Below are 14,883 nucleotides of genomic sequence, written 5' to 3'. Positions count from 1 at the left end.
TGGATAGCTTCATGAGCTGTAGCTGAAGGCAAAAAATCATTAACTGCAACCTCTTTGTTCTCATTCTTCTTGTCTAAATTAATTGTCAAGAAAAATATTCCGTCTCCATCTTAGTTTCCATAAATATCAAATACCTAGAAAGAAAGGTGCAAAGGATACAGTCTTCAAAAAAACAACGAATCTCAGCTAGTCGATGAGGAGGAAGCTCTTTGATGTCAGTGTATTCAGACAACAAAAGCAATCAATTTGGTCTACCATTCACAATATCAGAATTAGACAGTTAACGAGCAACATTGGAATAAAAAAAAAGAAAAAAAAAGTTTTAATTGTGCTCAATGAGTCATGTCGTAATGGGCCTGGTAAAGCCAACCAATATTCTAGAATATTATGACATTGGGAGAAATGGATAGAGCATTTTCCTTTATATTGAACAGTAAATACTAAAGCCTTGTGAACTTGGTAGATAGCAACAAATAAACTCATGAACAAGCTTAAGAGTTATGTATATCTAAAAAGACAAGTACAAGAAAGGTATAACACTAGCAGAAACATAAATGTGCATAGAAAGACAAGTACAAGAAAGGTATAACACTAGCAGAAGATAAATAGAAGATACATTTCCTCTTTTATTAAAGCATAGAGCAATATGAATTGATTAAATGAAGCCATTTACGAGATTTGTGGCTAGCCTAAAAAATGTGCAATAAAAGAAGAAATATAGTATAAAAGTACAATAAAACCTTTAACACACAGAATGACGCCACATCCCAATTTCATAACCAAAGCATACGTGCATATATTTTTCCTTTAATATGATACAATGTGTAGATAGAACACAAGAAGAACAGTAGTCAAAGTGTAGTCTAATACACCCTTGCACTCAATTGCCGTCGATTATCTTGCTTTACCATCTCCATTAGTGCTGTTTCCAACTCCTCAGCTCTGGAAAAGAACAAGAACCACTCTTATGGATTTACTGTAGCTTTCATGAGGCACATTAAGAAAATTAATACTATTTACGCCCCAGAGCAAAACAGATGATCATCTAATAAGAAGTAATTTTGTATTTAAAGATTAACTACCTTCCATGAGAAATTAATGCCCTCACAAAAGCATACACATGGATATATGACTGCTAATGTTAAATGATAACATAGATTATTAGCACAAAACAGGTTAAATAAACAATATGCTCTAATGAAGGAACCCTTGAGAACTTCAACACATACATAGACAACACAAAAGCAGCTGGACACATTAATCATGCAATGCATACCAGGCTTCTAATGACACTGGGTTGATCACCTTGCCTAATTAACTACTCATGTATTTGTTTATCTTATCATAATCACTGTCTTATCTTCAACCTAATAATATGGGCCTAACTGGAAGCATGAAAAATTCTCGGAAAGATGCAGATACTAGACACCACACAGCAAGTACTAACCTTGGTGTACCAGATCTCTTCTCCTCGAGCAACCTGCACAACTCGACCTTCAACCAAACCACCTGCACATGAGCCGTTAATGAGCGAAACTTGAAAAGAGTTGAACATGAATTACTTATATTCATCGTGTGATTACAAGTAATATGCCATTGTTTACATTTATAAGTTTTGCAATTATTGAACTGGAAATCTAGTCATACTACCCAGCAAATGAAATGAGTAACAGATAGAGGTGTGGATTTAGCAATCTCCTAAACACTACTAAAGAAGTGCATCATTCTCATGGTACCTTTACTGGCCAGACAAAGATTAATATATAATAGCATCAAGGTTACCTGAGCATCATTCAAGAACATAATTGATGAGTAGCTTTGCTACACAAACATGGTAAAGAACGAAATGGAAAGGCAAGAAACGAACAAACACACACATTTCCCTAGAATACTCTTCTTTTTTTCTTTCGGTTTCTCTCCCTATTTTTCATGTTTTTTAGTGAATGCAAAACTATATCAGAATCAGGAGTGCTGAAAACAACTGGAAGAAACTAGAAGTGAGAGACATTTTTGAGTAAAGAGATGGAATTCTGTCCAGTGGCCCCTAGAGGAAAATAGGTTTATAGTGTAAAAGAAGGAAGACAGATTAGAGTTCACTTCCCCAGTACCAAGGAATAAAAATGTCTGCTCGGCCAAGGATCCACCAAGTAACTTCAGTGCCGCAACAAGCCCTGCAAGAACCACAGCTGCTGTCCCCTGCAAAAGTGGGAAAAAAAGAAGTTAAGACAACATGGGATTCCTCAAGGTTATTTGAACGACGACCATATTATCACATACCTGTATATCATCATTGAAGACAAGATGAGTAGTACTATATTTCGCTAGCAGCTCAAAAGCATTGTGGTTTGCAAAATCTTGAAACTGTAAAGCATTGGTAGCAAATCAAACCAATATTAGGATGCAAATCCACCTGTATGAGTACTTTTTCACCATAGTTCTGCTTGACAGCAGTCATGAATTCATGAAGGTCATAATATTCCTGGAATACAATTTGACAAAACTGCCTCAGTATTAAAGAGAATTACATAATGTATCTTAATGCTTGTAACTAAACACAATAAAATGCTAAAACTATTAGACCTTCCCAGTTGCCCTCCTTTGTCTGAGCCCAATGTAGAATTCATCTTTCAACAACTGCTCATTGTTTGTCCCCACATCAATGGTTACGGGCAAACACTGCACAGGCAAGTAAACAGATCGTTACTAAAATGGTAAAAATGAGAGGATAGCTCTAAAACCAATCAATATTATATGGTCAAGCTGACAACTAAAGCATGGCATTTACTTCTTGACACAGTACTGAAAATTAAACACACATATTAACACAGTTTCATCGGTACTGAAGTAAAGGTTTCAAATAAGATATACTAAAATGAGCATCTACAACTGTATATGATTAGCTGGTGACACTTACCGAAGAAGGTCTAACTCCGCCAAGTGCTGTATACAGAGCCAGTTTGGAGGCTCACCTTGCCATTATTCAACCAACCACAGGCTCAGCTTTTTGGAGCTCATTTGACAAACAAGAAGTGAATAAGGAGCAGAGCATCATTTTCCTAATCACTCTCAACTCGAATGAATCTGATCTGTAATATATGTTACAGGACAAATTGATATAATAGCTAAAATAATAGAGGATGCACAGACACATCACACAGATTCAAAGGGTGATATGTCTTCCTTCATCACCTCACCAGATTCTAAAAGTTTTTTTTCATAAATCTCAAGTGCTGAGGGGTGATTCCGGATGACCTATCAGCACCCATTCCACATCACAAATATAAAAAAAATTACTCACTAAATTCAAATAGATGTTAATAATAGATGTAGTGTCATAACCAGAAACAAATCCGAAAGTAAGAAAAATTAAGCTTGCAACCCCAATTCTAACAAGAGCGGTAAAGTCTAGAAAACTAAATATATAATAAGGCTAACCTTGTACATATGTGGCTGTGTGAAAGACAGCTCATCCATCTCATTGTGCCCAAATCTACGATAACACACTATATCAATCACTGAACTGAAGAAGAATCGAAGAACAATCACTGAACTGAAGAAGAATCGAGAGAGATTTGAGTGAGAGAAAGAGAGAGCAACTAACCTCTGATCGAAGAAGACTAAGAGCTCCAAATCCACGGAGATGAATCACCGATCTATGCTCAAAATCGAACTTCAAAATCGCAATCCCGAGATGAATCACCGAACTGAAGAAGAATCGAAGTAGAATCGAGAGAGATTTGAATGAGAGAGAGAGCAAAGAGTGAGTGAGAGATTTGAGTGAGTGAGAAGGAGACGGCAGTGCTCAAAATAGGGTTTTCAAAATAAAAATAAAAGAGAGATAGAAGAGGGTGTGAAGAGAGACAGGGAAGAGGGTGTGAAGAGAGACAGGATTTGGAGGCGTTTTTTAAACGTCTTCTATTTACGAAACGGCGTCGTTTTACCTAACAAAAAAGGCGACGTTTAAAAAACGCCGTTAATTATCAAAAAAAGTGACGTTTAACTAAACGTCGTTAATTAAACGCCGTTAAATCCTCATTTTCCTGTAGTGGATGTGGTACCAAGGTATGGGGGAGATAATGAGGAAGGCAAGCATGATGAGATAGTTGAGCTGGTGAGCAGGGTGGAAAAGGAAGTTGGGGGATGTCAGTACCTAGAAAAAGATGACAGATGGGCTGGTGCACACGGTGTGTTGCTTCTTTGGTGGCGAAAACAATAATGACTAACATTGGGAAGTCAAATGATGGTATGCAAAGACTTTGTGCTGGATTCATCATTACGTCTAGAACCAAAGGAACCTAATAAAGTAGAGGTAGAAGAGGAAATATGCACTTCTGGTTTTATTAATAGCCTTAGTGGATCTGGGTTAGTAAGGCCTGGTATTAGTTTGGAAGTGTTATTAGAATAGGCCTAAGAACCTGAACAAGTGGTTGGGTCATGTAGGGATATGGGTGCAAGCCCAACTTCGGAGGCTATCTCATCAAGTCTCAAAGTACCTCAAGCCCAAGGAGGAAGAAAAATCAACCCATCACCTCTTAGGGTAAAGGAAAGGCTAGTCAGAACGGTTCACTCAAAGAATCCAATGAGAGGTACCACGGGTGGAACAGTTAGAACAAGAGTAAAGAAACCTCCAAGAAAAGGAAAGGGATCATTACGGTCGGGAATGGGTGGATCATTAGTATTTGATAGGGGTGCAGTGTTTAGAGTAGCTGCTGCTGCATTTCCATTACCAACGACGAGCAATCATAATTTTAGTAGGGAAAAAGTGATCACAGAGGAGGCACATGCAACTTTGCATATTGGCAAGGCACTGGGAATACTTTGTGATGGAAAGGATAAGAAATTTTGGGCAAAATCAAGGGTATGAAGGTAAGAGATGCAGAGAAAGTTGCCTACAGAAGGGGAGATGCTCAAATTTGAGCGAATTTCCCTCGGTGGTTTCAGGAGTTTGTATTAGTTTCCTTATGAAGATGCTGTCTTGGAATGTTCGTGGGCTCAGAAGAGTTGAGAAAAAGAGAAAAATAAAGAATCTCATCAAAGAAAAGGAAGTGGATATGGTTTTCTTGCAAGAAACAAAATTAGATGCACTTTCATTAGATATGGTGAGATCATTATGGCATAGAGATCAGGTTGAGTTCATGGTTGTGGACGTGTCTGGTTCAGCTGGGGGTATACTGTGTATATGGGACCCTGTTGTTTTCTCTTTATCTGCTTGTTGCAGTAACAAAATTTTTATACTATTATCAGGTGCACTCTCTCATAATTTTGAGTGTGTTATTCTTAACGTTTATGCTCCTAATGATGTCTCTTGCAGGGCTACTTTTTGGGACTCTATTTGTAATTTAAAATCTGAATTCTCGAAACCTTGGTGTTTGGGTGGAGATTTCAACGAGATCAAGAATGTTGAGGAGCGAAAAGGGTGCTCTAGAAGGGATAGAGGAATGCGAGACTTTAACAATTTTATGAATAAATTAGGTAGGCAATTCACATGGAGCAATTCCCAGGATGGTGCAAGATGAAGCAAGTTAGACAGATTTATTTTTAATCTCGTAAAGTTTAAGTTCTTATTCACCCCCCAAAAAAAAAGAAAAAAAAGTTTAAGTTCAAACTTTGTGGGTTACCAAGAGTCATCTCAGACCACTGTCCATTGCTCTTATTAGATGATGAAATTGATTAAGGACCACGTCCTTTTAAGTTTATTAATGCATGGATTTTGCATCCCCTTTTCCTTCCACTTGTCAAGAAGACACGGGTAAAAGCAGAGGCTCATGGGTGGGCTAGTTTTGTTCTGTGGAAAAAAATTGAAAATCTTGAAGGAGGTCATAAGGAAATGGAATGTTGAAGTTTATGGCAACTTAACTCTGAACATCAAAAGGCTAAAGAGGAATTACATCTGTTAGATCTTGCAGTTGAAACTAGAATTTTGGATGATTCTGAAGTAAACAGAAGAAGGGATGTTAGAGATGAGCTGTGGACGTTAAGAAGAAGAAATGAGTGGTTATGGTTGAAAAATCTAGACTTATATGGGCATTGAAGGGGGACCATAACACCAAGTTTTTTCATCTGATGGCCTCAAGTAGACAAAATAGAAACCTCCTTAGCTCTGTTTCAATGGATGGTATTGTGCATGAAGATCCTCAAAGGTTGAAGTTTGAAGTGTTTACTCATTTTAAAAGGTTGTTCTCTGATGAGTGGAAAATAAGGCCTAAGTTGGGTGGACCCTTACAACATATTGATAGTGAACAATCATCTAGAGTTTTGGAAGTCGAATTTTCTGCAACAGAGGTTCGGGCTGCAATTAAAGGTTATGATGACAATAAAGCTCCTAGCTCAGTGGGTTTAACCTGATTTTTTTTCAGAAGTGCTGGCCTGTTTTCAAGAATGACTTTACGCGCTTCTTTAAGGAATTCCATGAGCATGGGATGCTCCTTAAAGGGCTGAATAGCTCATTTGTGGCACTTATCCCAAAGAAAGACAATTCTACCAGTTTGGTTGACTTCTGACCAATTAGTTTAATTGGTTCAATATACAAAATCTTAGCTAAAGTGCTTCCTGCGAGGCTAAAGTTGGTGTTGCCTAAGATCATAGGAGATGTGCAATCAACTTTTGTTGGCGAAAGGAATATACAAGATGGGGTGCTTATAGCAAACGAAGTGGTGGATGATTGGAAGAAGAGGAAGAAAAAAGGGCTCATTCTAAAGCTTGATTTTGAGAAAGCTTATGACTCTGTGAATTGGGATTTCTTATTCTCTATGTTGGTTAATTTTGGGTTTGGCAATAGGTGGATTACCTGGATGAAAGCTTGTGTGACTACATCAAGAACCTCAATCTTAGTAAATGGTTCCCCAACTTCTGAATTCAACCCTGAAAGAGGGCTTAGGCAGGGGGACCCTCTGTCACCTTTCTTATTCATCATTGTGGTTGAGGGTTTAAACATTTTTCTAGTTAGAGCAAAAGAGTTGGGGCTTTTCAAGGGTGTATCAGTGGGGAATTGTGAAGAAACCATATCACACTTGCAATTTGCAGATGATACCATAGTCTTTGTAAAGCTGAATGAGAGGAGGTTATGAATGTGAAAAGGATCCTTAGATGCTTTGAGATCATGTCAGGCCTCAAGATAAACTATCATAAAAGTACTATTTGTGGAATAAGAGTTTTAGATGAGATGGTGACTAACTTTGCATCTAAATTGAATTGTATGAAGATATTAGTACCATTCACTTATTTAGGTCTTCCTTTGGGTGAAAATCCTAGAAGGAAGAGTACATGGGTCCCTATAATTGAGAAGTTACAAAGGAGGCTTGCATCTTGGAAAAGGAGATTTCTTTCTTTTGGGGGTAGACTTATACTCATCAAATCAGTTTTGTCAAGTTTACCAGTTTATTATATGTCTCTTTTCAAACTACCTGAAGGTGTTGCAAGAGCTCTTGACAGAATCCAAGCTGCCTTCCTCTGGGGAGGTTCTGATTTGAAAAAGAAGATCCATTTGGTGAAATGGGAAGAGGTAACCAAGAGTAAAAAGCAAGGGGTCTAGGGGTTAGGAAGGTTAGAGATTTTAATGATTGTCTTTTAGCAAAGTGGTAGTGGAGATTTGCAGCTGAAACCACAGCCTTATGAAGAAGAACCATTTGTTACAAATATGGAATATCTGGTGGTGGTTGGTTTCCCAGTCAGAACCTTGAGACTAAGTACTCTAGGACTTGGCTGGACATATTGCATGTTGCTGACTGTAATCATAGCCTCAAGGAGTTTTATGCAGCTAATTCAGAGGTAACTGTAGGTAATGGGAATATAGTCTAATTTTGGAATGATGCATGAGTGGGGCCCTAAGCAGTTTCTGAAGTCTATCCCAGATTATACAACTTGTCAATTGATAAACTCATTTATTTGAAGGACTGTATTGAACAAAAAGGAAATTTTGATGGATGGAATGTGAGATTCAGAAGACCATTATTTGCTTGGGAAGAAGAGCGGGTTCAAAGCCTGTATAATTTGTTGAATGTAGCCATCCCTGTGTTGAGTAACCATGATGACTGGCTCAAAAGGAATGCATCATCATCTGGCTAATTTTTGGTGTATACACTTTACAAGAGAAGTTACTCAACAACTAAAATGGAAACTCATCTTCTTGATTTGATTTGGAAAAACATCTCTCCTCCTAAAGTTCAATTCTTGGGCTGGTTTGTGTGGAAAGGTAGGATCAAAACTTCTTTTTATCTCCAACGACTTGGTGTTCTTGGAGCCAATATGAGCAATCTTTGTATCTTCTGTAACACTGATTTGGAAACTTTAGATCATGTGCTGATGGGTTGTCCATTAATTTGGAAGGTTTGGTCCCATTTGATGAATTTGTGGGGAATTTACTGGGCTATACCAGGGTCTGTGGTAGGATTGTTGGACTGGTGGACTGACTTTAAGTATAAAAAGTTGGAAGTAAGATTGTGGAAAGCTTTGTTGTTGGCATTGGTGTGGTGTGTTTGGAACCACATAAATGAGTGTAAGTTCACAAAAGCTCAGCCAAATTTTGGTGAGTTGCAAGAACTGATTAAAATCAGAGTGGCATTGTGGATTAAGAGCAACACTACAGGGATTTGCTACTCAGTATAGGATTTTGTTTCCCATATTCAACAAATTAGAACCCCAGCAAAGGATATTTAATGTTGTATGCTGCTGTTTTTGGCCTACTGAATGCTGCTGCTGTATGTTTGCTGATCTGAGGTTGCTATTTGGATTGCTGATATTCAGTTTGAAGATGTTCTGTTTCGTTGATGGACTGTTGTATGAGGATGTTTTGTTTTTGCTGTTTAGTCTGCTGTTTTGTAGCTGTTTTGCTGTGTTGTTGTTCTGTTGTTCTTATTTAGGTTGCTCTTGATTGGCTTTTCACTAATTTTTGGGTCAAGTGCTAGCATATGATTGTGCTTCATCGGCGGTGCCAACTTAGTTGGGATTGTGAAGGCTTAGCTATGATGCTTTGTGCATTTTCCTGATTTGTTGATGTATTTTTGCATGTATTTTGCTTTTATCATCAATAAATCTTTTTCTTTGCTGATCAAAAAAAGAAAAAAAAAAAAAGAGACCAAATAACTCAAATTCTCCTTTTTTCTAACACATGGTGACATTTCTACAAATAATTCTAAACTCTGGTGCCTTATAAACAATTTATCCCCATTTCTTCCCCTTGACATTAAGGAGAAGGAAGGCTTTAGGACACCAATAGGGTGTTCTTTTTATATATATAGTATTAGCTACTGACATACATGGTAATTGTGAAATTTAAGTAAATAAAAATAAAAATAAATGATAAAAATGTTTAATATCATAATTTGTGTGTTATTCAAATGATATGAATTTTCTTTTCTAAATTTAAGATTAAGGTTTCAAGTTGTGTGCACTTTTCTATATAAGAGTTTGGATATAAGTCAAACCTTTATTTAATATAATAATATATATACGTATAATCCGAATAGTAAAATATGAAAAATTTATTTGATTATAAAATCGAACACAACCCCCCAATTAAGAACAATTATTTGTTGATTCTAGGACAAATTCATATACTGCCTCAACTTTAATATTTATTGGTAAAATAGTGGGACCTATTACTTTTGTTAAATTTTTAAGAGACAACTTGTTAAATATCAAGTAATAAATAGTATAAAATAATATTCGAACACCACCAAATAATTACCCCCAACTAAACCCACCAAATGTGTTGCCATCGGTCCAAACTTAGGTAGGTTGAGAAAAATTAATTTGCATCCGTCCGCTTTTGAGAGGGTTGTGCTGGTTAGCGGGTGGATGCGATTGGTTTAGTGATTTGGGCTTCACTGTTTTGGATTTTTTTTTCAAACAATTTTTCAATAATTTTTTACTATTGACTGAAATTTTTTATAATAAAAATAAAAGCTCAACTTTCATGTTACATAAATAACAAATATAATTACTAAATAAAATGTCATTTTTTTGACACACAAGGTATAAAAGTATAATTTTATTTTCTTAAGAGTGTAGACGGATAAGATTAAGTCGAGTAACTCCCATCCGTCGTCTGTCCGAATTTAAATGAATTAAAAAAAATATATCTACATTCGTCCATTTAAATTATTAAAATAATCTATTTTGTAATGGATTAATTCAAACCATTTAATTTTGAGATATGAGGTAATACCATGGTGTCCATTTATGTGATGTGATTATATATAATGCAGAGGAAGCAAAACTGATAGGTATGATTATGTAGAGGTAGCAAAACTGATAAAATATTGGTTGGATGGTCCAACTCCATTAAATATTTCCGCGGACCCCGGCGAGGTTTTCCCACCTACCCTCATATTCTACTACAAACAAAAGCTCCCTTCATTACTCTCTTCTCTCTCTCTGTTACTTTAAACCACTTCCTCTCACTTCCAACTCACACCCAGATCTCTAGACTCTCTATCTCTGTCTCATGTCCACAGCAGACCCACCTGAGTCCGCCACCGGGGTTGGCCTCGGCTACGGCATTGCCATTGCTGTCAGCCTCCTTGTCCTCGTCTCTACCATCATGTTCGTTTCCTACGCCTGCGTTAGAGTCAAATCCGGCGCCATCAGAAGTGGCCGTGGCCGTCACGATGGCGACGATGGAGGAGAGCCTCACCACCACACTATCACCACCACCACCACCACCTTGACTTCTTTGCCTGGTGAAGCTACTAATATTATAAGGGCGGAGGTGTTGGGCCTGGAAAAGCCCATGATAGAGTCCTACTACCCGAAGACAGTGCTGGGAGAGAGCAAGAGGCTGCCTAGGCCCGATGAAGGCCCGAGCTGTTGTATTTGCCTGTCGGAATATAAGCCCAAGGATACGATACGATGGGTTCCAGAGTGCAATCACTGCTTCCATGCCCATTGCATTGACGAGTGGCTCCGTATGAGCGCCACCTGTCCCATCTGCCGCAACTCTCCTGCTCCCTCCCCGACTCCCACTCCTCTTTCAGAGTTGGTACCACTGGCCTCTCGTCCTCGCTAATTCTTTTCATTTTTTATTATTAATATATTATTATTTTTGTTGTAACTTTTTTGTTTGTTGTATTTTTTTTTTTTTTTTAATATTTAGTTTTGGGTTTAATTTCTCGATATGTATAAAGCAATGTACCCAAGCTCCAAGCCGATTTTACGCTAGAAACTGGAAATTGTAGTAGAAACTGATTATAGTACAAATTTTAGAATAAAATTGCAATAAAATAGAAAGGGTAAATAATCACTACAACGAAACTAACTATTCACGGCATTATGTTTACGACATGTATTAAATTCATGTCGTAGTTGTAGACGCGCCCTTGGGCTTTAATGCTATAGCTTGGATTCAAATGTTACGGTTCTTAATCTGATCTCACAATGTGCGATGTGAAATTGATAAAGCATCAAAGAGTCCAAATCCGGTAAATCGTTTTGGAAAACTGATTTTTAAGAAAGAAGTGCCAAATATGGACTGCTTTGCCAGATACAGAGTCGCCACCTAAATATTTATTTTGGGGGAATTTAGGAAACCTTGACTTGTTGCCTAAGGCCACGTGTCCGTCATCACCAAAATTGCCACGGCTCGGGAACTTAGGTACGATTGAGGAAGGTCATCTATGAGCACCCTCGCTCGCCCGATCAAAGATCGGCCTGTACTAAACATGATATTTTTTTTTTAAAAACACACGTGTTCTTATTCCGGTTCATTAGCCTAGAATTACTATGTGATGCGCACAACACATAAGTATAGACTGGATCGCCTAAGTTGGAACAAAACATTTCATGTTTGTTTGAAAATGGTTTGAAGGAGCTACTCGCAAGTAGGCTAAGACATGGATTTTGCCACCTCGAGTGGGCTTAGAAAACATGATTTTGCCACCTCAAGTGGGCTTAAAACTCGCATTTCAATGAATTGTTCCAATTCAAGTAATCCAACCTTCATCCACAGGCATTTAGACAGTTAAACACATAAGCAGTTAGCCTCATGGCAAACATGCTATCATGGCAACACTCACACACATGCAAGATGCTAAAGCATAAAAGTTTACCTAGTACTCCGAGCTAAGTAAATAGCTAGTTAGTAATCAATGCATGATCCTAGCTATGTTAAGATGGCTAATGCAACACATGCAAAATGCAACTAGAAATAGGCTCGACTATTCTAAAATGGCATATGAAATACAACTTGATAATCATGTATTCAAGTAGGAATTGAAATACTATGCAGTTAGTATGATGCGCCGAGTCCAGTGCATGCAATACAAATAAATGATGAAAACATGCGGGCATAGGAATGCTAATTGAAACATGACCTAAAACTAACCACTAAAAGCAGGTAAGTAAAAGGGAGAAAGACGTGGGGTTGGAAGACATTCACACACTCACGCACGCTTATTACAATATTTGCCCTCTCGACGGAGGGTCTGAAAGAATAATACAAATTGACTAATTAACTAACTAACTAGCTAATTAATTATTACACAACACTTAATTAATTAAACAAATTAATTAAGCTACTAAAACGGTAAAGAGGCCTCGGAAAGAGGGACAAATGCATGCATGCTCGGCTCTACTCGGAAATTTATCGCCATGCTCATGCTGCCTCTGTTTACACTGCTCTACACCTCTAAAAACTGTGCAAGTCTCAAGGATGCTTCTTAATCACCTTCTGGGTGCTGTGAGAGGCCATCGACCAAGTGGAAAGGCCATCGACCAAGGGTAATTGTTCATCGACCAATAATGGGGCTCTTGGCCAGACACATTTAGCCGATTGGCACTAAATATGGTCAACCGACCATCTATTCCTGCAGAATGCTCCTGCTGCAGCAGAGGACAAACAGAGCATGACAATGCATTTTTCAAGACAATGTTTGCACAACCACCCTCCTTATCATGTTATGAACTCAAGGGAGTGTAGTCCTCAACTCCCGGGCCACCAATCACGCACCTCGATGCATGGTGGCCAAAGAGGCCAAGTGTGCACTTCAATGTAAAATGAATGCACAAAAACACATAAATGCCTAGAACTCTATCATGCTTTGATCAAGAGCGTCGGCGACTGGGGATTGAGGCACGTTTCGTCACTTCAAGTACGAAACATCCCTCGCTTCTCGTGTTTGGCTTAACACCCAAACCAAACACAATGCAATGCATGTATGCCAAATACAATGCAACATGGAAACGCAATGTTAGACAACCTAAGTATACCAAATGCAATAGGACTCAAGTATGCACACAAGGCTAAGGCAACAAGCATGTGAAATGCAATGCGACCTAAACAAGCATGTGACAAAATGCAAACTAGCAAGCATGCAAAATGTAACCTACACACACAAAACATGCATGGCATGCAAAGATGGATAAGTATACAACATTAAACAACGTGGTAAGTGGACTTAAACTAAAGATGGATAGGCCTCAGCCATGCCCAAAATCAGTGGCCAAAGTGATGAATTAAGGCACCGAAGGGGCAAAACACGCATGTACACAAATTGATCCATAAACTACGCAACAATGCACAATCCTCAAACATGAGCGAGATGTGATAAACATGAGAATGTGACAATGCAATAAGCTATGAAATCATTCAAGGAGTAGTGTCAAACCACTCAGACAAGTTAAGCATAGCATGCTAATAAACTCAAAGCTCAAAGCTAGCTAAGGGACTTGCACTAAGACTACAAGAATCAAGCCACGAAGGGCCAAGGTGAACCAAAACAGTCCCAAGGCGGACTAAAATAAGGCTAGAACATGCATGAGCGTAGCCAACACGAGCTAAAACAAAGGATCAAAAGCATGAAGCATGAAAAGGAAACAAAGAGGTGTTACACTACACCTATCAAAACCAAACATGGCATGACTTAGTTCAATAAAATCAGAGTTATGGCATGTTAGAATGAGCCCAAAAACCCACTTAGATGGCATCCCAAAGGCCTAAGCATGATGGCATACACAATGACACATTTATGAGGCATAAAACACAAACCCTTTAAAGCATCAAAGGAGTGATAAGTGCAAGCGTATGAGCATGAAACATGGACTGAAATAACATAAAAAGTGACGCCAAATCACTGAAATGGCCCAAGCAAAACATGTTTATGACTTGGACTCTCAAAGCTAACAAGCTAAAATGCATGGTGGCTATAGAAAGCATTGCACACATGATCCAAACAACACCAAACAGAGCTCAAACATAGTAAAACATGACTAAAAGTTCCTTTGGGTTGAGCCAAAAATAGGCAAGCATGATGGTCCAAATGCATGATGCATGTCAAAGCAAATAAGAGGATCGCAAGACAAGTGTATAGTGCATGTAAAAGACCAACAAACCAACTCAAAACAGAGGTATATCATGCCAAGATAACACCAAATACTTGCTGAAATGGGGCCAAAACATACTATGCAAACATGCTACCAATATGAGCCAATAACACAAGCATATGAGACATAAGGAGAAAAGGGTGTCCCCCTTCTATATAAGACTCCAAAACCAATTCAGTGGTGGGAAGGTCAAAATAAGATGATACCAAAGCTCAAAGGTAAAGGCATAAAACAAGGCCAAACAAGGCCTAAGTGGGGGTAGACAACCCTCAACCAAAAAGTGACCTTAAGCAATCATAACAAGCATACAAAATCAGAACTTTTTTTAGTTTAGAGTTAAGCTTAAAACAATATAGAAGTATGTGTAAAAGTTTAAGCCAAAATAGGGTATCTAAAGTTTAGAATCTCACCTTTGAAGAACAACTTCATGAACACAAGACCAACAACGCTCTCTAATCAAAACCAACTCAAGAACCTTAAAATCAACCTCCTAGTACCTTAGCACACAAGGATGGTGTAACTCTAGGTGTTTGTGTGCAATAGTAAGAACAAAACATACTTTTGAGC

General features: G+C 38.1%; 3 protein-coding genes across 3 annotated transcripts; 2 read left to right on the top strand and 1 right to left on the bottom strand.

Annotated features, from left to right (window-relative positions):
* Positions 1 to 1,749: 1,749 nt before the first annotated feature.
* Positions 1,750 to 4,436, bottom strand: LOC114314020 (NADP-dependent malic enzyme-like). The gene is made up of 9 exons (XM_082912955.1): positions 4,416 to 4,436; positions 4,225 to 4,295; positions 3,436 to 3,520; positions 3,195 to 3,252; positions 2,915 to 2,964; positions 2,581 to 2,676; positions 2,411 to 2,479; positions 2,278 to 2,361; positions 1,750 to 2,196 (listed from the first exon to the last, which is right to left on the bottom strand). Exons 1-9 carry the CDS (start codon positions 4,434 to 4,436, stop codon positions 1,963 to 1,965), a joined length of 768 nt encoding a protein of 255 aa, XP_082769081.1. The 3' UTR covers positions 1,750 to 1,962.
* A 3,673-nt stretch (positions 4,437 to 8,109) lies between these two features.
* On the top strand, positions 8,110 to 8,604 carry LOC145818980 (uncharacterized). The gene has a single exon (XM_082912954.1). The coding sequence runs from the start codon at positions 8,110 to 8,112 to the stop codon at positions 8,602 to 8,604; it is 495 nt and encodes a 164-aa protein (XP_082769080.1).
* A 1,711-nt stretch (positions 8,605 to 10,315) lies between these two features.
* On the top strand, positions 10,316 to 11,220 carry LOC114293080 (RING/U-box superfamily protein). The gene has a single exon (XM_028237108.2). The coding sequence runs from the start codon at positions 10,445 to 10,447 to the stop codon at positions 11,003 to 11,005; it is 561 nt and encodes a 186-aa protein (XP_028092909.2). The 5' UTR covers positions 10,316 to 10,444; the 3' UTR covers positions 11,006 to 11,220.
* Positions 11,221 to 14,883: the final 3,663 nt, after the last annotated feature.

The sequence above is a fragment of the Camellia sinensis genome, chromosome 2, assembly GCF_055761805.1.
Source record: "Camellia sinensis isolate YWXY chromosome 2, ASM5576180v1, whole genome shotgun sequence".
Taxonomy (NCBI): Eukaryota; Viridiplantae; Streptophyta; class Magnoliopsida; order Ericales; family Theaceae; genus Camellia; species Camellia sinensis.
The sequence above is the reverse complement of the archived record's forward strand: the minus strand, read 5'-3'. Positions and strand labels throughout refer to the sequence as shown.

Excerpts from the sequence above, each read along its gene's own strand:
- LOC114314020 (XM_082912955.1), bottom strand. The coding sequence starts at position 4,436 with ATGACCCAACCACTTGTTCAG. Across the intron at positions 2,965-3,194 it reads AAAAAAACTTTTAGAATCTG|CCTCCAAACTGGCTCTGTAT; the intron begins GTGAGGTGATGA and ends TGGCAAGGTGAG. Across the intron at positions 2,197-2,277 it reads TCTTCAATGATGATATACAG|GGGACAGCAGCTGTGGTTCT; the intron begins GTATGTGATAAT and ends CCACTTTTGCAG.
- LOC145818980 (XM_082912954.1), top strand. The coding sequence starts at position 8,110 with ATGGAAACTCATCTTCTTGATTTGATTTGGAAAAACATCTCTCCTCCT.
- LOC114293080 (XM_028237108.2), top strand. The coding sequence starts at position 10,445 with ATGTCCACAGCAGACCCACCTGAGTCCGCCACCGGGGTTGGCCTCGGC.